At 36.5% G+C, this 24,004-nt stretch overlaps 1 protein-coding gene across 1 annotated transcript in view; it reads right to left on the minus strand.

Moving 5' to 3' along the window:
• cep104 (centrosomal protein 104) overlaps positions 1-23,641 on the minus strand; it is a gene marked incomplete at its 5' end in the record, with an annotated part of 26,659 nt that extends 3,018 nt beyond the window's left edge. The window contains 20 exons of the mRNA XM_079239604.1: positions 2,777-2,844; positions 3,400-3,538; positions 3,675-3,783; positions 3,976-4,048; positions 5,098-5,185; positions 5,451-5,546; positions 6,151-6,351; positions 9,194-9,370; positions 11,436-11,609; positions 12,279-12,446; positions 12,942-13,157; positions 14,012-14,242; positions 15,192-15,347; positions 17,360-17,528; positions 18,161-18,237; positions 20,059-20,121; positions 21,028-21,166; positions 21,484-21,657; positions 21,976-22,100; positions 23,603-23,641. Coding sequence (XP_079095730.1) covers positions 2,777-2,844; positions 3,400-3,538; positions 3,675-3,783; positions 3,976-4,048; positions 5,098-5,185; positions 5,451-5,546; positions 6,151-6,351; positions 9,194-9,370; positions 11,436-11,609; positions 12,279-12,446; positions 12,942-13,157; positions 14,012-14,242; positions 15,192-15,347; positions 17,360-17,528; positions 18,161-18,237; positions 20,059-20,121; positions 21,028-21,166; positions 21,484-21,657; positions 21,976-22,100; positions 23,603-23,641 — 2,682 coding nt within the window. The remainder of the gene's footprint in view (positions 1-2,776; positions 2,845-3,399; positions 3,539-3,674; positions 3,784-3,975; positions 4,049-5,097; positions 5,186-5,450; positions 5,547-6,150; positions 6,352-9,193; positions 9,371-11,435; positions 11,610-12,278; positions 12,447-12,941; positions 13,158-14,011; positions 14,243-15,191; positions 15,348-17,359; positions 17,529-18,160; positions 18,238-20,058; positions 20,122-21,027; positions 21,167-21,483; positions 21,658-21,975; positions 22,101-23,602) is intronic.
• Positions 23,642-24,004: the final 363 nt, after the last annotated feature.

Here is a 24,004-nt window from a genome sequence, read left to right on the forward strand (position 1 = left end):
CTGAATGGATGCCCTTAAAAAAAAAAAAAAAAAAAAGCTAGAACAGTGGTTCCCAACCTGGGGTCTAGGAGGGGATTCCCCAAAGAGTACAGATGTTTTGACCATTCAGAGCCTTTGTGCTTATGTATCACAGTGATATGTATCACAGTACAAGGGTAACGATACAATATATTGCAATATAATTTGATACTTTAAAGGCATATTGTGTAACTTTTGACCCATTTCTGGGCTCAACATACAGTGGTCGATGCGTGTTGGCACTCCGAGGGCTACCCTCTGCAGAAACCACATTATAACTTTGCAGGGGCGGTCTGTCTTTCATGGGATCATGTGACCTGGGGGGCTTTGCTTTACGGTTCAACCTCTATAAACACAGGGGGTTCTGCTTTGTTCTACTTTCTCCCCCTGTTTAAACAAAAAGTTTGTCATGGCTTAACAAAGTAAAGTTAAAACAGTGTCTGACAGAAAGATGGGAAAGGTATTGCTCCAGAGGAAAAACACGAGTTGACCGTGACAAAGGATGTGCTTGTTGGAGTCTGATAAAATAACAGTGTGGACGCAACAGTCCACACAGTGTTTGTGTGACGGCTCTATCCTTAAATGGTGAAGAACCCTTTAAAAAATTTCCTAATTTCTAAACCCAAATTATTTTGCAACCAGCTGGTCAGAGTGGTCTGCAAACACAATTCTAAAACACGGATGGAGACCATTTAATTTTGCGGCAATGTTGTGTGGCCTGTGGGAAGTTACAGGCTTTGTGCCCTTTAAGCAAGACAATATATTGCAATTTTTCTTTACACAATTTAATGAGAAGAAAAATGTCACAGCATAGTAAAAAGTCATATGTTAGATATCAACTTACTGAATACATTTCACTACATATTAAATAAAAGAAAAATGGCTTTTTATTTAAAAGTTGAATAAAATAAAAAATAAAAAAATCTCCCTGATCAGCAAAAATTTCAAATAGTTTTATCAAATATACATAGCAAATTGTTCATTTAAGCAAAGGAAAAGATCGCTAAACTGTTTTTGGATATTGATTTAATATCATGACATAAAAGATTGCAATATTTCATTTGTTAACTCTTAATTCTTTATGAGAAGCTCAAGGACAAAAAAAAACAAGAGAAGATCTCTTCAAATACAGCAGGACTTCATTCTATGTTAAGGTGATAGGTAAAGCGATGGAGCTTTACCTACTGTCTCAGGAGGACAGAACATGTCTGTCAGCCTGAGCTCTGAGCACTGCAGTAGATCACATTTTATATTTTAGGTTGACAGACAGTCTTGTACAAGGGGATATTTTGTGCAAAAGATTGTATTTAGTTAGTTATCATAGAGATAAGCTGGTCACTCACAACGGACATGACAGACCAGAATGTGTTGTGTGAACGTTGAATTGAGGAGTATACATAATGTAACAGATCTAACGGATATCAAACTGATGATACTTAATTACATCTAGTTCTTTTTAATCAATGTGTGCAATTGAACACAAAACAAGATTAATTTAAAACATAATGATGTACTCAGAGTGTTAAAATTGAGACCATTTGGTGACATAAAGTGTAAAGTCCATGAAAAGGCACACATTTAACTTTTTTTTTCTTACACCACACAATGAGAGTAAACATTAATTACCTTTTCAAAGTTTTAGCAAAGGGTAAATGCTCTTTTACTTACTCCTTTTATTAAACTTATTCTAAACTCGCTGCTCAAACTCACTATTGCTTGCATGAACATTAAAGACACTTCCTTCATTACGTCATTGTACAACTATAATGGCAAAACAGACTTCTGTTTATAGAAATAATACTACAGTAGTACCATTTCCGTGGAAAAACTGTAGACTATATTTACATCTTCAATATTTCTAGTTAGGATCAAAATAACATGTTATCCGGTTTATTATTCAAGAACATAAAATAGTTTAATTCGTACTGCACAGATGTCCAAAATACAGGCAGGACTGTGACTTCTACTAGATGACTTTGATAGAATATTTTACTTCTTAAAAGATGAGTTGCATTATGTATCAGGCTACACAAAGACAAAAACAGAACATTCATGGTATAAAAGAAGAAATAATTGGAACATCTTTTTGTAATGCAGATGATCTCATACCCTGCATATCCATCGTTAACCTCCCAAACACAAGGACCAGTAATGAAGAGCGGCACTGAGGGCAGTCAAACTGAAGTTCCACTATTTTAAATTTATAGTTGCCTATTTTAATCACAGTTCCTCTGAAGCAATCTATCATTGGATACCGACTTACTGATTAAAAATCTCCCCAGTTAATACAGAATTACACTAGTCTACTTTTGCAGTGAAGACTTTTTGACTGTAGTGTTGAGCAACAATAGTATTATCCCAAATCACTGAAGGCAATGTATGTACTTGCTATGACACATTAACAGCTTGTTGGCACGATTTTGTTTTCCTACACTGAAGGTAACAAGTATGTGAGGAATGTGATGGTATTTCTTCATCTCGAGACAAATAATACAGCCCATTAGGAACAAAGGCTCTAATTCCTTTGAAGTTTTTAAATGACAACATAAGCTGTGTTTTACCTCAACACCTGCTTGCTTCTAAAGCTATATATTAGATCCTTAGCAGTTTCCGTGATAATATGAAAGAGATAGAAAGGTTTGCAAAGATACTTCTCCTTATAGGACAATCCAAGCATGTAAGAAAGGACGTGCTGTGGTCTTTGTTGCTAAAGTCATTAATGTCAGGTGATAACTAAATTGCATGAATATGATCTCACCTCTTCTCCAGGCATGAAGTTGTTGTGACACAAAGGGCAGTGGTTGGAGTCTTTACCTGAAACAGGGGCTAAAAAAGAAACATGAAAAGTTTTCAATACAATCTTGGAGCATAACTGTTTTGCTTTTCTTTAAGCAATTTATCTAATTTAATTGAGCTGAAGGGAGGGAGAGAAAGAGAGAGAAATAACACTAAAAGGGAAAAATATCCATATTTAGGAAACTTTCTAATATCATTAATGGTAGAGTATGTAAGATTTTCAATATTTAAAAAAAATTAAATAAAAAGATTACTACAATCATAATTAGATCGTTTTTTTAAACATGTAGGTTCCAGTCTGTCCATTTTTGATGCGTTATTAAATTACAAGTTTAATTAATGACAAAGACCCTTCTTAAATGTTTGCCTACCAGTAAAAAAAAGAAGTGCTTGTTGTCATTTGTCATTAATTAAACTTGTAATTTAATAATGCATCAAATACGGACAGACTGGAACCTACATGTTTAAAAAAACGATCTAATTATGATTGTAGTCATCTTTTTATTTAATTGGACTGGAGTTTTTTTTTTTCAAAAATATTGAAAATCTTACATACTCCACCTTTAAGAGGGCGAAAGAACTCACGGTTACATGTTGGACCCTGGACATGACAAGTCAAATCATCGGTGGCCACAGCTTCTGAGCAGTGTGGACACTGGCTGAACTTGGACCTGTTTTCACATTCACCCAGCAGGTGCTCTGTGAGACTGGCGATCTCAACTACCTGCGATCACAATGCAAAGCTGAATTCCTTTGTTGGGATGAAAATGCTTAAAAGATGACCTGCTGTTAAAATGATGGGGGTAAAAACAAAAGCACCCAAATACGGGGAGAGGCTTTTGGAAATGTAAAAAATCTACCTGTCTACATTCATCACAGCGCCGCAGCATCGGACACTGTTTCCAGTAGTGAAGGTCCAACCCGTCTTCTGTGAATGACTCATCCTTTTTACCACAAAATATACACAAGCTGAAACAGATTGCAGGGATTCTTTTAGATCATATCCCAGTTGAACACCAAACACATAAAAATAACACTAGGCCTCAGAAGATGAGATCACACCAATTAATTAAAGGCCATTAGGCACAAAGAATCTTCTGTGCATATTCACATTATTTAATTCACCTTTTCAAGGTCTCCTTTGGGTGTTTCTGTACTTACTTGTCCAGATAATTGATAGATGGCTGTACATCTACGCTCTCCGCTGTCTTACTCTGGGGGCTTTTTGTGACACCTGAAAAGGAATATGAAAGCATCAGGTACTTGAGAAAACTAGAACAATTTATGAGTGTCCTTTCCAAGTGTCAAGCAAAAGATATTCAGGGCTCTTAAATAAAAATAATACATACCTTGGAAAACATAACAAACAATAATGGTCGACTATAGCATGCGTTTCTTTGCTTTAAAATCTCCATGATGTGCAATGAATACAGAAGGAACCCATGCTAAACTTTGATTTGGTTGGTCGTTGCTTGCTTTACCACAAAAAAACATTGAAAGGCAGAAAGTTAAAGCAAAACTGAATCACGTTAAGATCACATATGAACAATTTAAACTTGGATTTAACAGCGAAATTATTCTCAATAAAAGCTACTTTGCCAGTCAGCTAGCTATGTTTATACTGAATACCTGATGAAACGAGACTCAGCACCTCAGCTAGCACTGAAAGGCAGCTGTAGCAGAGATACCGCACACTTTGCTCCACACTTGCCCTTCCATCTTACTTCAGACTCATACCGACCACTTAAATTGTTCTTAGATTCAAACTATAGGGTCAATAGACTGAAAACCTTCGGGTTTCATGCCATAATGTAATGCAATATAAACTAAGAGTAAAAGTGTTTTCCCTTAATACTATAAAAACAGAAAGATCTTGAGTCTTAAAGGATCTTTATAGTTAATGCTTGTGTCAATCAACTGACCCATACATGTCACTCTAGCCAGGATTCTTTTTAAAGACTATGACCTCCAAAAGACCATGTTTGACACTGTTGCTAAGTAACAAGCCACAAACCCGTGAAGAGGCCTGTCCTTGGAAAAATAGTCAGCGATTTGGGTTACTTTAAACTTCAAGGCCTCTTTCAACTTCTGTACAAGCATATCACAATGTCACAGAATAAGAGCCAGTGTCATCACCTCCTGCCTTTCTACAGTACCCAATCTTTGCTGCACTTTTGTTCATTGAAGCCACGTCTGATCAAGCCTCAAGGCATTCAGACATGGTAATGGTTAGTCAAGAATGATATAAGTCAAAATCAAAACAATTTGTACATATGTACATACTTCCTTTGATAGCATTTTGTGATTCTTTATTAATGCCATGATGCCCTCCTTTGGACATTTTTCCTTTGGAACTTTCATTTCCTCTTTCCTACACAAGCAAATAGAAAAAAAAGAATAATAAGATGCCATAAAGCACAACTCTCACAACTGTGTCAACTGACTCTGTTTCAACAGGGACTTACAGATACATCTAGATAACTGTGAATATAATATTTAAATTTTGTATGTAAAGGATTAAGTGTGTGGCCACACACGGAGTGAAAATTTGACCAAGTCTGTGTGAAGTCATAAACAGGAATTAGCATTTGCTTGGTTAAGTGATGTAATTGTAGACTGATGACAGCTCCACCTACTGTGATCTCTTTCAAGACAGCCAGCTGCTCCTGAAGTGAATGGATCTCCTCCTGCTCTTTTTGTCCAACCTGCTGACCAACCCCCTTCCTTGAAGTCTAAGGGAAAAGTAGCATTCCATTAGCATAATATGAAGTAATTATCCACTACAATGCCCTATGTCTCATAACTTTTCCTAATCACATGTTTTTTTTTCTTATTGTAGAGTATGTGATGACATATACTGCTCAGAGGAAACTGTATCTACAGTGTACCAAATGTAAACATTAGTATATTACACTATACTTTTCAAATAAATTTTAAAAGGGGAAATCAAAATGGAAAGGTTGATTATTTTATGCGTAAATGACACTTAACTGTCTTCTTCTTATGGTACCCTTTGACAAATAAAACAATAGAAGCTTGTAAAACCTGTACTACAAGTTTCAGCTTCTGTCTTCAGTCTTCAGTCTAGTCTGTCCCATTTCTCGTCCACCTACCAGCTGCTCATCTCCGACTACAATCTGTTCATATTGGTGGACACTTCCTTAAATTGTCAACTTAATAAAAATTATTTCATGGCAGCACAAATATAAGGAATATTTCCGAAATGTTACATATTGACTTTAGGTTAAAAAAAAAAAAGGTAATTCTTGTGTTCTTTACACCAGTATATTTTCTTTCAAATGAAACTGAACTGCAGTGAAGGACAAAGACACTTACCTGAGTCTCCACTGGATTTCCATCAATCTTAGCGAAGCCATCAAAGAGGGTTTTGTAGAGGAAGTTTTTCCGGGTGGATGCATTGTTGGGTGGAAGGTAGCCAAGAATAGCAGTTCCATGCTGCTGGTACATGGATAAGATAGTATGCATGGCAAGTTCTCGAACTGCTTTTGCATTGTGCTCCAACGCAGCTGTACAGAACTGACAGGAGACACCAGGAAAATATGTAAACATTAATGAATAATTATTGCAGAAACACATTTCTATTAAATTCTAAAGGTGAAACACAAAAGAACTATGTGTAAGTGACAAGTGAGATGCAGCCCATGCTGCGCTTATTAGAACGTAACATTTGAGCAAAATCACTTTAAGACAATTAAGTTCTTGTTCAGGGGAATGCATTTACCAGGTGGATGATGTAGTTTTCATTTTCTACCATTTGACTTTAACTTGTGCAAAATGATTACATACTTCAGCAGGATTGCATTCATTTGTTTTGTAGAACTTCAACAAATGCATTTTTAAACAATTTTATTACATTTGCTTCTATATTTGACAGCTACCATAGAATTCCTTTACAATGATGATATAGTGATATAGTAAACAGAAAAGCTGAAGTTTTATAAATACAATTTTCACCCAGCATCACTTAATAGGTAACACAGAAACACTATTTATGAAGCAGATGAGAAACAGAGCCATTATCAAACTAATATCTGTGAAGAGGATCACATCACAAATGTAATCTGTCAGTGGGTAACATTAATATGGAGAGGTAAACAGTATACAAAAGCCACCCATCCCTTGCTCAACAGGCTTAGGGACAGCCTGCCATTATTCTGTTGTCTCTGCCGACCACTTCACATTTTAATTACAGGAAATTCAATCACCTTCTTTTTTCACTCTGGCCCCTGCCTCTGAGCAGATCACCCAGGCAACAGAATAAGAAAAAGGAAACATGTTTGAAACGATAGCCAATCTACCACAGTTAAGATGTAAAGCGCTTGTCACATGAGCTGAACAAACTCAAAGAAGCAAACACATGCGAGTGTACATTTTAGGCACCGTTCTAGTTCGTTTGGTTATTTGTTGTTTGTCTGCCATGAGGAAGAAGGCAGCTATCTGTATTGTGTTTGCATGCTAATGTTTAATGTCAGAATTAGGAAGTCATCTTAAACATGTTATAATAACACATTAAATCATCCCCACTGTTTAAAACAATCAGATTAGATCTAATCACAGGGCTAAAGAAATTCACTGTGGAAAGAGAGGAATAAAACTAAAAATCCAAAAACATTTTAATTCCGTTGTTACAGTCCTGATGGCCCAAGCTCACACTGATAAATCCCTTGTGGCAAACAAAATATGCCACCAGAATTCAGAAAACAAACTAATCAGTTAAAAAACCACGAGTCTCAGCCTTAAAATGCTTACTTCTATATGTTTATTCTCCAACTCTTGAATGTGACAGCCAAAAAAGAGATGCAAGCAGTAGAACTAAACAGAACTGTGCTGTCACATCTCAATCCAGACTGAAAATATTTTCAAAGCAAATTCAGGAGGCAGCCAGTACACAGGGGTCTGGCTCTAAGCAAGCATGTCCCAACATGTAAGCACAAGTTTCATGCAACCACTTGTGATGCTCCGGCTTCAGAAGATAAACACAACCTGCTCTAACTGATAAAAGTCAAGCAGAGTCAAGAGGAGGGTTAAATAGGGGGATGAGAAGGGAACTGGCAGCAAACTAGAGAGGAGCATAGAACAGCCTGTTGGCCTGTCCTTTCAGGTCGACAGCTGGATAGTTAGCATGCAGATATTAGGTCACTGCTGGGAACCAAAGGAGGGAAGTGGATGTGGGTGCCAAAGGTGACAACAGGCTCTGCTGACTGCAGCTTACTGGCAGCCTGATTAGAAGAACTCTATAGGCACAGAAATCCAAGAAGTGGCTGAGATAACGTAAGACACAGTAATTACTACACTAAATGTAACAGAATATAAGCTTGATGGATGCCTACTTTTATACAAGCAAATATAGGCAGTATTCATAATGTATGTTGTACAGACCAGGTTCTGACATTTTATCCAGACTATACTGCAGATGCCATTTGACTGGAAACACTAGAAATAAACTTTCTTCAAAAAAACTGTATGGGAAGCAGAAAAACCTTGGAACAAAATATACAGTGTACAAAAATATGAAGTATTCTATTTTTTTTCATCTGTTTTAAACTTTATCATCAAAATCTTAAGTATGTGATAAAGAAAATTTCTTACAGGAAAGAAAATATTTAAACAAACAACTTTTTTTATTTGGGTTTTTTTTTTAGATTTGTAAGGTTAATCTAAAATATCGGACTGTAAAATGAATGAGATTTTGTCATTTGATTTTTGTGACAAGCAACCTTTAAGGATGATATATAAACTGATGCATAAAAATGGTAGTCCTTCAAATGGCCATTTAGGTTGACTGTATTTGTGAGTCAGCCTTCCCAGACCTTTATAAGTTTAGAGTAATGGTGCAAGTGTTTATCGCTTGGTGCTTAAACAACAGAGCTAAGGGCAGGAGGTAGATCTTTCAAATAATGAATAACTTTTAACAGCAGTATTAAGGCAACTGGGACTACTGAGAGCCCCACTATATGTGACAGGTGTGAGGTGTAGCTGCTACACATGTGATGATCACAGTGTTGTCTGTTTCGTTGTCATACCTCACCGCTGTCCTCAAAAACCTCAAAATAACAGTAGTCAAATAACAAATTTGACTACAGTTTACAGGCTGCATCCACCTTTTGAATGCCCTTTATAAATGGTACTTTATGTTTGAACAACTTACATTGGGCAGTGAAGCTGATCAAATCTTAAACTGGCTTTTTGCATTTCTGGTGTTTGATTATTAGAGATAATGAAATGAACTTTTTTTAAAAGAGCAAAATCACAGTAACTCTCAGCTTTGTTTGAGTATTGGAATCATTCAGTTTCATTAAAGATGTAAGCATTAAATACATGTAAAAAATAAGAATTTAATGTTCTTTGTGCTATTTACCATGATAACATTTTCCAGGGTGAAGCCAGAGCTCTCTGTGCCCAGTTCTGTGAGTAGTTTCTCAAGTAGCTCAACACGACTCTGAGCCAGGCGAGAGGGGAAGTTGGATTTGAAGGGCTTCACCATCTCACCAGGGATAATCTGAAGCGCCCGGACATCCTTCAAAACAGCAATTTCCTAAACAGTGGGCATGACAAATAAACAAAGACTAAGACACTTAGAATGTGGAAATCAGGAAATGTGTTTGTAGATTACCCTTATATTAACCAGACTGTGTGTTGTAAGCCCCTGACAAATATCAGTGTGATGGCACACAGTAATTTATCATTCAACACATCTGCAAAGAGACAAGTTGCGGCAGATAATACAAGAGCACAGCACAGAGGAAGGTTGTCAGATGACGTCTTTGTTTAACATTTTAGTCTGACCAGGCTAAAACTCAACTGTATAAAAGCTTATATAAAAAAATAAGAGCGCTGTAAATCATTTAAAAACTTCTTGCATATAATATGTCATATAATCTGTACAATCCAGTTTACATACCAGTCATTTTTAGATGAAATCAAAGAGGAGCTTCACCTGACTACATGACAATGAATTGCCCTGCATAAAGACACGCAAGTTTTGGAATAGCCCAGTCAGAACTAAATCAAAAAGATAATCTGTGGAGTAACCTACAGAAAGCAGTGCACAAGAGATATACTTTATATCAGACAGATTTAGGGCAAGAAAAGTGAGAAAATCTTGTCAAATCAAGATGTGCCATGCTGATAGTACCATCTTTTGTTGTGGTCACATCAAATTATGCTTTGACAAAGTATTAATTTAACAGTGTAAATACTAACAAGACAACTTAATGGTATTTTTTATTATCATTTTCAAGGTCTTTTTTTCCACAGATTTGAATGTTTTTAAGAAAACTGGTGTTATAGATCAAATAAAAAGTAGGTAAAGTTTTGAAATGACAATTGATGATGATCTCATTTTGTCGTGAAAGTTTTACAAGGTTGTGTACATTTTTTTATATTTACTTCATGTCTGAATTTGGGACCCAAAAAAAATATGTATTTGTACTTAAGAAACAAAGAAGCATTCAGTAATGGTTCTCATAGACATCTGAACACTACCTCAAATCCAGACAGACTTGGGAATTATAAGCAGGACACATTCCCTTTCTTGCTCAACACACACCCATGCATGAGTTCACTGTAGCAGCTTCCACAAAACAAATATATGTCATCTTCCCATGTACCAACCCAATGACGCTTACTGGACTCGTCCAAAAGTGTATGTGAAAGCACCAGCATGGAGCACAAAAACCAACACCTCATCTCTAAGAACCCAAACTAGCGGCTTGGCTCCAGTTACACTTGGCAGAGGCAGTCTGGAAAGTCAGGGTGAAAATAACACGAGGTTTGACATCATTTCTATGGCCAGCTTTAAAATAACTGGATACACACTTCTCAGGTCATACTTCCATGTATGCATTAGCAAGCCTCTTGTATTTATTACAGGACTAATCTTAAACATCTCAAAATCCTCTGATAAAGACTCTGCTTTAGGGGAAAGCTGGACTGAGCTTTGCACATATTGGAGGAGTTATTTTATCTATTGTCAAGGAGGGCTGGGCGATATGGCCTCCAAGTAAAATCTTCAGTTTTTTAAAACCAAATCCGATTTCTGATTTTAATCGATTCTCTGTTAATTTCACTGATTCACTGTTAAAGAATAAAAAATAGATGACAAACGTAAAAAATGATTCTTTTTTTAAAAATGCTTTTGTTGCAGTCAACCTTGGAGTTTACATGAATTTAGAGTGCAACTAAAAAGAAGAAAAGTAGTTACTCCTTTCAGAGTATTTTGACAGTAAATAACCAAAACAATTTCCCACTTTGGGAATGAGGTAATAAAAATTAAAGTTTCACTTTTTTGCGAACAAGCTCTTCTTTGCTAGCTGCCATGTTGATATGTTTAAGCGGTTCTGTGAGAAACCAGCATAATGGATTAACAGCAGTAACAGGAAAATATCAATATGCAGTCTGAACAGGAAAATTATGTTCTACTTCAGACATTCAGGGTTTGGCTTTTAGAGAACAGTTGAATTATCTGCTGTACATGATGCTCATGACAAAAAAGGTAATGCAAAGTTATTTTCTCTGAACAAAAGCTGCTTAAAAACAAGAGACTGTTAGCCCAGGAAGTGCAAGGGGGTGACGGAAAATCAGTCTTTCTAGTAAGTTACCTGTATGACGGTGACGGCTGCAGCCCGAGGGCGGCTAGCAGAATCTCCAGTTCTGACCAGCAGGTTGGGAAATGTCTGTTCCAAGCAGTGGGTTGCCTCAGCCCGGCCCAGGCCCAGACCTGGGATGAGTTGGCCCAGAATTAGCTGCAGAAGCTTTAGTGACGCTTGGAAAACCTAAGGCAGGAATCACACAAAGTAAAAACTTAGTTGACACTTCCATAATAAAACTGATGGATTTATCTATTTATCTTTGAAAAGCTAAGATGCAAACTGGTTTCTTACTGATCAATTAATTAAACCATATTATATCCATAGATCCACAATTTGATGTTTACCTGGAAGACTTACACTCTAAAGACATATAACCAAATATTCCCACCCTGGGAACCATGAGTGTTTATAACAGAGACCAGGAATTTTGCATTTCATAGGATCCATTCGAGGCACATTTGCAAAAGTGGGGAATTTTGCACACTGCTTTAATTAAAGCTGAGAAATCATTACTGCCTATTTCATTCCATATAAGCTGTAGGCCACTTTCAGAGAGTGATTACAAGGCCATCCTTGTCAAAGTTGTTTGTTTAAACAAACCAGCTCGGGGGGAGAAACCTGTGGTACAGGGGAGACATTGTTAAGGGGGTGCTGATGTGAGGGTGTGTGTGAGAGTGTGTGTGTGAGAGTGTGCTCATGTTTTGTAAAAGTGGATGCTAATAAGTTTGAAATAGGAATTCGACAAATATGACAAGCAAAACCATTTGAAGGGGAGAAAGTAAATGTAATCGCTATACCGTAAAAGTGTGGTATTTCACAACAAGACAATTGTCTTTCGAGAAAATGACTCACAGATGTGACTTTATCGAGTAAGGCTTTCTTGACCAGGAAGACTGCAGCTTTTATCATGTTTCTCAGCTCCTCCTTGGGGGTGGTGAAGGATACCTCCAACAGCTTCTTGTGGACAGCCAGGAGAGCATCTTCTCTGTAGCACCAGGTTTTAGAATATGCCCTGGCCATCTGTTAAATGATAAGGGGAAAGCACGTAGCTTAGGGGTGGTAAAAATACTACAAATATTATGATACAAAAGGTTAATATTCTTAAGAGATCTGGATAAGCTGTTTTGTGGAAATTACGCAAGCAGTATATCGACAGATCATAACACAAACATGTTCCAAAGGAGCCTTGAAATGTTCACAAACTTAGACCCTGGTAAGCTGAATGGCTCAGGAGGACACCCCCCTTTTTTTACATGGTTTGAATGTGATGGTACTAACCATGTTGTCTCTGCTTAGGAGATACTGTACGATCTGTATTATCTCAAGTTGAATGAGGTTTTACATCCATTTGGAGCATAAATTCAATAGTATGATAATGTGTTGGGGTATATGCTGAAAATCATGAAGAGACACTAAAAATAATCCTCTATAGGCTAAAAGAGGCAGAAAGTGTAAAATCAAGGTAAATAATGTAGTTAGCTGAGATGTTTGTGTTTGAAACTGATGATTTCTTACCAGGATCTCTCCATAAACCTCTATTGCAAGGCCAGCTTCTCTCTGGGCTTTCTCTGTCAGGGGCTCTGGCTCTCCGCTCATTTCAAGATTTTGTGGAGTCCTCTGCACATCAGATTTAGGGGAATGTTCCACTGCTGGACTCTGGATGGTCTTCACTGGGCAATCTTTCCTCTGAAGGGCTGGCAGGGGCCTCTCATCATAAGGCACACTTGTAACCTGTCACCAAATGGCAGGAGTATCATCATCTAAACCAAATACTGTATATATCTAAAAATTAAATAATGTGTACTTTTTACTTTAATTTTATTTCATTACAAGCATGTTTTCCTTCTGGTATATGTTCACCATGTTTCCAACATAATAACATTTTCTGAAAGCTGTTTAGTTTGAAAGCTCATGGAAAAGTTATTGACATTTTTAAACCTGAAAAAGATACCTTGTCTTGTAAAAAAAAAAAAACACCTGTGCCCTTGATCTTTTCACGAGCTCTCAGAATTATTTGATCACTGAATAAATTGAACATTTAGCATCGGAATAACAATGAAAATGTTCATCTCCAGTTCCAGCCAGTGAGCATGGTCTCCTGTCCCTCTGGGCCAACTGGCACCCTGCTGCTTAACACAAGGCTCAAAGCCCGGCCTTGAAGCCAGCTTGGCAGCCGCTGGAGTCAGCCAACTGTTGCACACTTTTAATTAAGTAGTGAAACCTAAACCTGAAGTAGGGCCGGTCTTAGTAGGTGGCGAGTAAAGCATAAAAGCCCCCGCTGGTCATAATCTCCCCCTGTACTCTAGGTTCAAGCACTACAGAGGTCTAGTTAGCAGACATGTTCCAAAAGAGCTTCAGGGCTTTATTATATTTACAACAATATAGGGATGCATGTGTGTAGAGGAAGCTACAGGTCTAGTGTGAATTATTAACAAGCGGACAGTGTATGTCGTCACTGACTATTCAGGGAGTAGTTATCAAATAAGTATAGGAGAAGTTTTAAGTCTCTGCTGGCACTGGACCTGTAAGTTGCTGTGTAGCGTTGTGGAAAGATGTTAACAGATTTGATGAACAGAGATGCTTACATCAATTTTGGATATGGCAGCAGAGGTGAAAGGTGTGTCGGGTGGGGATTTGGGTAGTCTGTGTGCTATAGCTTTTGTGACTGACTGCTGATTTTGAAGACAGCTTGTTTTTTTCCCCTTTCTGAATGTGTCTGTGGATATCAGGGGCTTGGTGGAGACTGGCTGAAGACCTGGAGAAGGAGGAGGTTGGGGATGACACTGGGCTGGAGATAAACCTGCAGCCCCAATGATCTGCTCACAAGGTGGAAAGACAAAACAGAAGTTTATTTAAAAATAGGTCAAATGTTGGTCACAATTTTTTTTAAATCTAATTATGTACTCTCATTTTTAAAGCTGGGTTAGGTAATGTTGGGGACCTAGCAAGATTTGAAAGTGGCACCCTGTCTTGGTTCCTCCGCTCTGGTTTTGCACCTTGCATGATCAAAGGCTTGTTTCTTACCTCCGCCAAGGAGGTTATGTTTTTACCGGTGTTTGTCTGTTTGTGTTCGAGATAATTCAAAAAGTTATGGACAGATTTTAATAAAATTTTCAGGAGTTGTTGGAAATGTGAAAAAGAACTGATTTAATTTCGGTGGTGAGCCGGATCACCGTTTAGATTCAGGAACATTTTAAAGGCCGTGGCGGAGGTTTGCGCTCTCTGAGTGCTTTTCTAGTTCACAGCTTTTTCCATAAACAGTTTTTCTCTTTCTCGGCTGTTTTGCAGGAGGAGGCAATTGAACCGAGCCGGGTCGGGGAAATCCTTCCTGCATTTTCTCAGCCATGTTTGCCTTCTGAGTTTCTTCTTCACTACTTTTGTATTTTCATCCTGACACACTATTATGTGCAGGGTGTGGATATCAGGTATGCGCTGCGGAAAAGGGGGGGGGGGGCAGGTTACAAAATATAAGAAATAAACAACTTCATTTGGTCAGAACATTTGGATTGGCCTGTTTTTATAGATTTACAGTAAACTGAAGGGTCTACCTATATTTCTTATTGGTCATGATTACAGAATGTACAGACTACTATTAGGAAGAGGAACCACTTCACCCAGAGTAAAAATTAATGTCTCTGAGCAAGACTACCTACCGCAGCTTTAACACTGATAACAACTAAAATAGTGTATAAATAGTCTTTTTTATTACATAGTCTCCTCTCTGAAATTGCAATGCTTAAGCATTAGTACTACCCAATGACAGACCATTGTCATGTCCAACAGATTGTGAACTTCCAGCTGCTGGTAGACATTCTTCCTGTACTCATCCATCAGTTCTTTCTTCTTCTTGGCCAAGTCATAGTCCTCCTTCTCGATGGCACATCGCTTCTCCACATCATATCGAGCCAATCGCTCTCCAACCTGGAAAAGCCAAAGACAAGAAAAGGTAAACACAGCCACGTAAAAAAACAGCAATCCTACACTGCATGTTTAGACATATCACTGAGGAGTCTACAAGTCACATGATGTCATGAACCTTGTAATGTGTTTTGATTTATGTCAACCACTGCCTATAATAAATTTTTAAAAAGTTATTGGATGCTCACAGTCTGAGGAAGTGTAAGTAGAATCGAAACCCACTAATAGATTTGATACACGCAAAAGCTTGAGCCATCATTTTTAATTCTGAAAAGGTTCCGTATTAGTAATCATAAAAGGCCATTTTCAGTCCTCAGCTTGGTTTGTTCTGCTTTGGTTTTGTTTCAAAGACAAATTGAGATGAAAAGCAAAAGCTTCACCTAAACTGCAACCATCCATCATAATTATCTCTTTCTGTGCTGTGCTGTGCTATGCTGCTCTCTGTTAGGGCCTTACCTCCAGGTAAAGGTATTTAAACAATCATCTGGTTTCTAATGTTTAATCATCTAAATGTTTTTCCAGATTTTGACTGAACTGTACTAATGTAACCATATTTTAACAATGACTTAACAATTAACCAAGTGGATATAATTACAGTAATTGGATATTACAATTACAGCACTATTAAAAACCAGTGTTTACATGTACATTTAAATGTAAATGAACAGGATTGATATCTTAACCATATGGTGAATTTTACAGACTTAAAACTTGTAATGGGCAGTTTTGCTTCACATGACAACACAGCCTTGGCTCTACGACAGTGTGCCACATACTGCGTCACTAAGATTTACAAGATGGAAAATCCAAAGCAATGTCCAATTAGTCTAATGTGTAATTTCTGTATGAGGAAATTCCATTAAGTTGAGTTATGTAAGTCTCTAACCAGATACTAGCCAACATGGTCTCAATTCCAATTTCTAGTGAGGTTTTTTCTTAAAAAACAAAAGAACTGATGCAATCTACAAAACCCTATTTAACTTTTACGTTTTAATCTACATTTAGTTAGTTGATGTTGAGTTTCACTGAATCAACTTACAAGTGAGAAACAGCATTCATGTCCATGTACAATGATACAAACTGACAAATAAAATATAAAAAAGACAGAGTTCAATAAGAATTAATACATAAGTACAAAGTAGATTTGAATCAAGCATGTTAGGGGTGCATTGTTCACATTTTTTTAGGTACGAAGGGATGCCCTTGTTAAAATAATTTCTAGAGTAAGAATTTGAGTTGTGCAAAAATGAATAAATGGAGCATGTAAACACTTTCCACCCTTTTTGGTCATGTATTGTCCAAGATGACACCATGCTCAGGTGTGATGACAGATGATTTGCAGCATGACTGCCTTGGCAGCTGCTTCATTCCCAGTGTTAACAAGCCATGCTAACAAAGCGCTTGTATTTGCACGTCTTTGTGTCATTTGGTCAGAGACAAGCCCACGGCTGAGTGCTGAGAAAGACACTACTCAAGTTCCCCAACTGCATCTGTTGAGGTTGTTAAGAATTCATGGTCTGCATGGTAACGGTGTACACAAAGAAAGGCTAGTAACAGGAATCTGAACAATGTTTAACTGCTACTGTTACAAAAAGGAGTGAAATTACATAAGATATATGTAAAAACTGTCAAGATTAAAATGTGTCTGGACAAAAAAAGATCAGGAGTAGCCATGGCAATGGATGAATGATGAAGCCTGAGTTTTAATATGTCCTGGTTTTGCTCCCAAGACATTATGAGACAACTTCTACATATCCATAGTTGATAAATTGAAAGTGTGTTGCACGAACAGTAAAAATGGGGGGAAAAAAATCTCTAGTTGTAAAACTTATTATTAAAAGAAAGAACAAAAGCATAGATGAAATGAGTAAAAAAATAAAGAATGATAACTCTAGGAATCGAAAGGCTTGTGTTTTAGTAGGAATTTCTGTAGCAATCTGATATCTTTATCAAGAGAAAATGTGTGTGACGTTGCATGTCTATGTCCAAAGTCTATCCGTCAGCCTAACGGTTACCTTCTGCAGGTCTGCGATGGCCTGCTTCAGATTCTTAGCCTGCTCAAAGTTCTCCTGCCGGACCATATCCTGCTTCTTTTGGTCCAAGACACGAATAATGTGGGCAACTTCAGGGTCCTGGTACATATCAAAAGCCAAGTCATCCAAGGGAGAGATGGACTCACACTTGCTGGACACAAAACAGGATTCATAAAAAACAAATATAAAAATAAAATAAAGATTCAACTTACAACAATGTGGAAAAGTCCATTAAACTGTTAATAAATTCCCAAGATAAATTAATATGTTGTACAGACTGTAAAAATGTGAGAAAATTATGAAAAATATTATGTAATCATCAATACCAATACTTCCCAAAGCTCAAATTGTGTTTTATCCATAACTCAAAGTTTGTTTTATATTTTCACCTTAAAACAAGAAAAAGCATCACTCATCAAAATAACATGTAAAGTGAAAAAGTTGGGGATTTATTTAATGGCCAGCAACTAACTTCAGTTGGATGATTAAACCAAAGTTGGATAAAGAGCTTACCAAATCACCGCCCCTCCCCCTACCCTCCAACACAAACACCTTCCTCTTCCTTCTAAATGGACCATGAGCTGAAACATCCCTTGGGGGCTGATATATTTTAAAAAATATATTTCGAAATGTGTTTTTTCTTTGGACGGACCGCCACCTGCATCGTCTTCAAATGTATGTGACCTTGAAAGCTTTATTGGTTGGCTTCCAGACTAAATGTCCTTGTTGAACAGTGTTATTGTCGCAAAACAAAGAAACCAGGGTTCAATGGCCGAGCCTCACCCCATGAAAGTCGTGTCCAAGGCGGCTTCCTGCTGGGTACTGCTGAGGTAGTGTTCGATCAGCTGCTCTCTGCTTGGCTGGGGGTAAACAGATGGACAAATGACACACACGCATCTGTAAACTCTTGTAATACTGTGCAACATAAAACATCTTTGTTTTGTTCCCAGCTCACTTTAACCCTCAGGTTTATATTGATATCTTGAAAGTAACATTAAAGTTAGATATCAGGTATCTGAGTCTGGAATTACCAGTTGGAGAGGAACTGAAATAGAGTAATGTAAGGCTAATACAATGAGGAGTGGTATGGGGGCTTTCCATGATGTGGGTAAACTAACTCTTTAAAGCAGCATATAATTAATCTTTCTCTCTGTATTCACACAACAGCGTCCCGCTACAGGACAAACATGACTTCCATCCATTGAGCAGACATAGGAGAACAAGATCTAGCTGTTCCTCCAGGCATGATCATAGCTCTGATGGAGGTGCTCAGAGTCGGATTAGCGGAGTAACAATGCCCAGCCTGTTCACTGGAATCTGTGCGTCTGTGTGCCCATGTCTTTCCATGTCTTTCTCTGTGTGTTTGTGTGTGTGTTTTAAGGCGCTCTCACTCCTCCAGGAGCCGTCCATCTGCAGGACTATCCGATTACACTGACTAACTGAAGGCCTCCTGTTTGATTACATAGTGCACTCCCATTGTGTCTCAGCAGTACATGCCTGACACATACATATATGAATTGAAATTAGATCAAATGAACAAAACACTTTATTAATCCTAAAGGCATATTATTTATTGTTTATTTGACTTTTCAAATGGTAAATAAATAATCAATAACTAATTGATTAGTAATTGAACAATCAATTAATCAGATAAGTAATAGTCAATTACTTAATTGATCTTGTAACCATTATTACTCATAGAGAAGTAGGCCGTCACCAGAGTCACGTGTGTGTGACGTCATGGAAAAATATGTTTTTATAGTGTTTAAACACTTTTGTTTCATTAGAAAGCGGTTATGATGACTGAACAAAAAAGAGAAAAAAAACAAATCTCTTAAAATGAACTAGTTGATTTTTTTGAATCAGAAAATGCAACAAATTTAGTAACTAAACTGTGTTTTATTAAAACCAAAGCAATTTGTCTAAATAATAAATAAATAAAACATTTTCTCTTCAGCTTATAATCTATTAAAAATGTAACTTCTAAAAATGTTCTTCATGCCATGACATCATATGAGAAAAGCAATCCTTGGCAATATGTGTGTTTTCATTTCAGTTGAATTTTCATCTTATAGCCTGAAGGGGCTCCGATGGGCAAGGTTAGGCGGGGAAAGTATGAGGTCAATGCCCTAGCAAGGTATTTTTGGTGACATCTGAACTACATGTCCAAAGATAGTTAGCACACAGTGTGACAGTAATAAATGTCTATGTGAAACACAGTGGCTTTACATATGTTTTGTGTAGATAAAACAAAGAAATAAAAAGAATGCAGTGAGGGTTTTTTACAATCAAAATATTCAAGGTAAATACGAATACAATCACATTACTCCGAGAAACACATGCAAATTTGCATGCCTACATAGTCTATTTTCATTATGTAATCAAATATATCCTCACCATTTGGTTATGTAATGTATCAACAAGAAATAATCCCAAAAATCTTGCAAATGATTTTGTGAAGGATAAATAAGCAATATATTTTTGTATAAAACATTACTATACAACCTGCATGTCATTTAAGAGGAAAAACAATTGGACTGAGTTCAAACTGATGTAAATGGAAACAACAATTAAGCCTATTTGGAGACTGGTGATGAGACAGCAAAGTTAGCACAAGATCACCACCCTCAGATGTGCAGAGGTAAGTTCAAGTTTGGGTAATATGTATAGTTATCACTTACTAATGTGTTAAACACATTGCCTTCCAAAGAATCTCCCAGAACATTAATGGCAATCAGAGCAACCTGAAATCATAAACAAACACACTGATCATTTCAAGGGAGATACAAAACTTTGAAAAATAATTAAACACATAAACACATTTATTGAATGCATAGGGTTTTTGCTGTGAATTGTAGAGTATCTGTTTTAAGCTCATAGACTCAAAATGAAAGGCAACTTTCATTGTTCACCAATATGATAAAAAGAAAAGCAAAATGTAAAAATCAATAAATACAAAAACATTAATGCGACATAGACAGGAAACAGATAAAAAGAAAAAACAACTGCATAAGCTACAGATATTTACATGCCTGACACCAGCAAACTAGACAAGGTTGTTTAAAGTAATTATCTGACTTATTATTTCAGTACTTTATGTAAAATAAATAAATAAATAAATTTGTTTCAGAATCAAACAACATAATAGGGTGCATAAGAACAAATCTCCAATTTTTCACAAATTAAAAAAAACTTTAATTATTTAAATCCTGACATACCTGCAGAAAATGTAACCAACTTTCTCTGAATTTATCCTAAAACGTTTTCCAGCATAATTTCACTCTTTGCCACATGCAGGGTGTGGCATTCACAGTAGTTACTGATACTGTCTTCCATTAGCAAACAACACTAAATTGATAACTTGTTTATATTCCTTGAAAATTGGGTGCTTTTGGCCAGTGTTGCTACTGGACATCTAGATGATGGCTGTCGAACTGATTGTCCAACAGATAAGAGCTACTGGAACATAGATCCAGACAAAATGACTGCTATGTTCAGAAAACATAATTAGCCTCAAAGATTATTAAAAACAAATTTTAAAATCTAAAATCATTAAGGCTACTCCCAATATAGAGCAGTAATAAATCACAAAAGATTGAGAATTAAGACAATTTAAATTGCAGCACAACTATAATCAAACAGTATTGTACCTGATTGTAGTAATTGTAACAGTTGACATGGTTCCTGTGGAGAGTTATTCTGAGATACGTTCCAATGGCATCAACATGGACTGACTTCAGTTCCCGAGCTTTGAAACATGTCTTCTCATTATCCGACAACGACACGTACCTGTGATGATTTCACAGGACTATAACTTACAGATTTCACATGTGGTTTTACCCTCAGTTTTGAGTCGTGTGTTCACAGTCGTGTGTGTATGACTGTGAAAGAGAACATAAGTTTTGTTTTTTTTAATTATGTCAATTTTAATCTACATGACTTGGTTATATAATGTAAATCAATTTGTGTCAAAAAATTACATTTGTTTCAGTTAGTGTGTTAAAAAAAATATGGTTTTCTTGTACATTGTGTACATATATATATATATATATATATATATATACTTTTTTTAAGAGTCAAAAGCAAGGTGGTCCAGTCACCCTCACCCAAGTCTCCGAAGATGACCAGGAAATCCTGGAGGACTGGATTCAGGGAGGCTGTCTCCAATATGGAATTCAACCTTAGCAGGTATCAGGTACTGATGAGCCAGCAGCTGCAGTTTCCTTATCCTACTTCTGTCTACCATCTGGAGAGTGATGTGCTGGGGATAGGAGCACAGCCTGGAAAATATTTTATTTACCAAAAACATGAGATGATTAAGAGGAAAAAACACTAATTAAAGAGTAATCTATTAAAACAATTGAACATATTCTGTATATATTAGAACTGATACCATGATTGTTAGAAAAATAAAGGAAAACAGGATAAACATTTTGAGATTATGATAATGACTCTTACATTTTGATGCACAATTTGTTAACAGTCACTGTAGAAAATGTTTGCCTGCCTCTCTTCTTCACTGATATCCATAATTATTATTTTTATACATCTGGCAGACATTATCTACGTTTCTGAACATAATCTCTGTTGTACAATACCTGCTGGATCTCCAGCCGTTGACAGTGGGGGCATGGATCATGAGCTCCTTGGGACTAAAGTTGTCCTCATGACTTGAACAGCTGACCACATTAAATCTTATCTTCTTGGGCATTCCTGTTTGACTCTAAATAATAAATAAAACTTTATTAATTATCTAATAATAGTAAACACAGAGTATTTCAAATTGTGTTGATAAACACATGTATGACATTGAGTGTAACATCACAATATAACAGTTCTCATCATGTACCTGAACTATCCAAATTGTTAACTATCATCTGCACTACAAGTGACTGTCAGTATGTCTAATTCACACCAAGTTTTTATAACCATTTGATGTTCGAGCATTAAAGCTATAAAGAAAGTAAACTGTGTTTAAAGACAGGTAATATCCTAGTGTAATATTTGTTCATTCATATATTTATTTTTTATTCATAAGATAATAATAAGATTTAAAGTTACATTATTTCCAGACAGTTTTTTTGTGTGTTGAATACATTATAGCTCCAAACTTGTTTTTTGTTTAATTTTTAATTTTCAAAACTGTGTTCCTTACAATTAAATCTTAGAATTTTGTGATTTTCTGCAAGTCTCATCAATCATTTGTTTTGACCGGATTGTTGAAATATATAAAGTTTTTGTGAAATTTTAGCATAAAATTAAATCATTCATTCATTCATTTTCCAAACCGCTTATTCCAATTCAGGGTCGCGGGGAAGCTGGAGCCTATCCCAGCCGGCCCTGGGCGACAGGCAGGGTACACCCTGGACAGCTCGCCAGTCCATCGCAGGGCAAAATTAAATCAACTTTTTAAAAACTTTTTTAAAATAACTGATAACCCAAATTTAATGGTTTTGGTTTTTAAAGGCACCAGCCTTTTTTCCGCTCACATATAACAGCCAATCATATGAACTCATTGGCTATTTTATCACTTTAATGTTATACAATTTAATGTAACTACGTTGTTTCATTTATTTATGTGTACATGTGTACATTGTAAGAATCTGATAACTCCATACAGAAGTGGGGTCAAATATGAGGGACACTTTAATAATGTAAATTTATTCTACATAAGTGACTTGGATTAAATGGCCCAACACTGAATCTGTCCAAATGCTGCATGTCAACTTGTCTGCAACTAAACTACACACAAACGCACATATCTTTCTGGTAGTTAGAAAATGTTGTACGTAATGAAATTATGTAAATTAAAGATAGCTAGAAGTTTAAATCTATGCCGATGCTTGAGGCTTAAATGTTTGCTAGAATGTGAAACTGAAAAGTTGCACTTAGAAAACATCTGAATGTCTGTTTAATGTAAAAATATTGGCAAGCACTTCTCTTTAAAAAAAAAACAAAAAAACGACATAATGTGGATATCACATACGCCGTCTTCTTGACAGAGTTGAAGACCCTATTTGCTGACTTGAACGTGTTCAAAGGGGGCTGGGGGCTTTAGCTAGTCGTTAATAACTAGTATATAAGCCAACATAGCTAACACCACGTAGTCTAATAGTATTTCTAACATAAAGGGAATTTGGCATCCTAAAAGTCTACAAATGTCCACACAGCTACAGTAAACACAGTGAAGGACGCTTTCTTACACATTTTACACAAATATCTTACCTGAAACATTAACGTGTTGTTGACAGCATGTAGTCCCATTTCATCTCCATAACCACCACTGACAACAACCGCTGCACACATGCGCAGTTGTAACATCGTTGACGACCCTAAATGGATTGTGGTATATGTAGTTTTTTTTCTTTTTATTTCCTCTTCTATTTAATTCACATTTTTCCAACTCCACATCTATTTTCAGAAAGAAAATGTCCACATAATAATCAAATACTAAATAATATGTAAGGCCTTTTTTATTTTTTTTATTTTTTCCAATTCTTCCTGATCCTTGCGAGAACCCCCGGAAAAAGGCTGGCCATATTGTCAAAATAAAAACATGACGTGTTGCCACCTTAACATAAATTAATATATCAGCGACCTAAATACACGTGCACGTCCTTTCAAGTA

This window comes from Telmatherina bonti (genome assembly GCF_933228915.1).
Source record: "Telmatherina bonti genome assembly, chromosome: 4".
NCBI lineage: Eukaryota > Metazoa > Chordata > Actinopteri > Atheriniformes > Telmatherinidae > Telmatherina > Telmatherina bonti.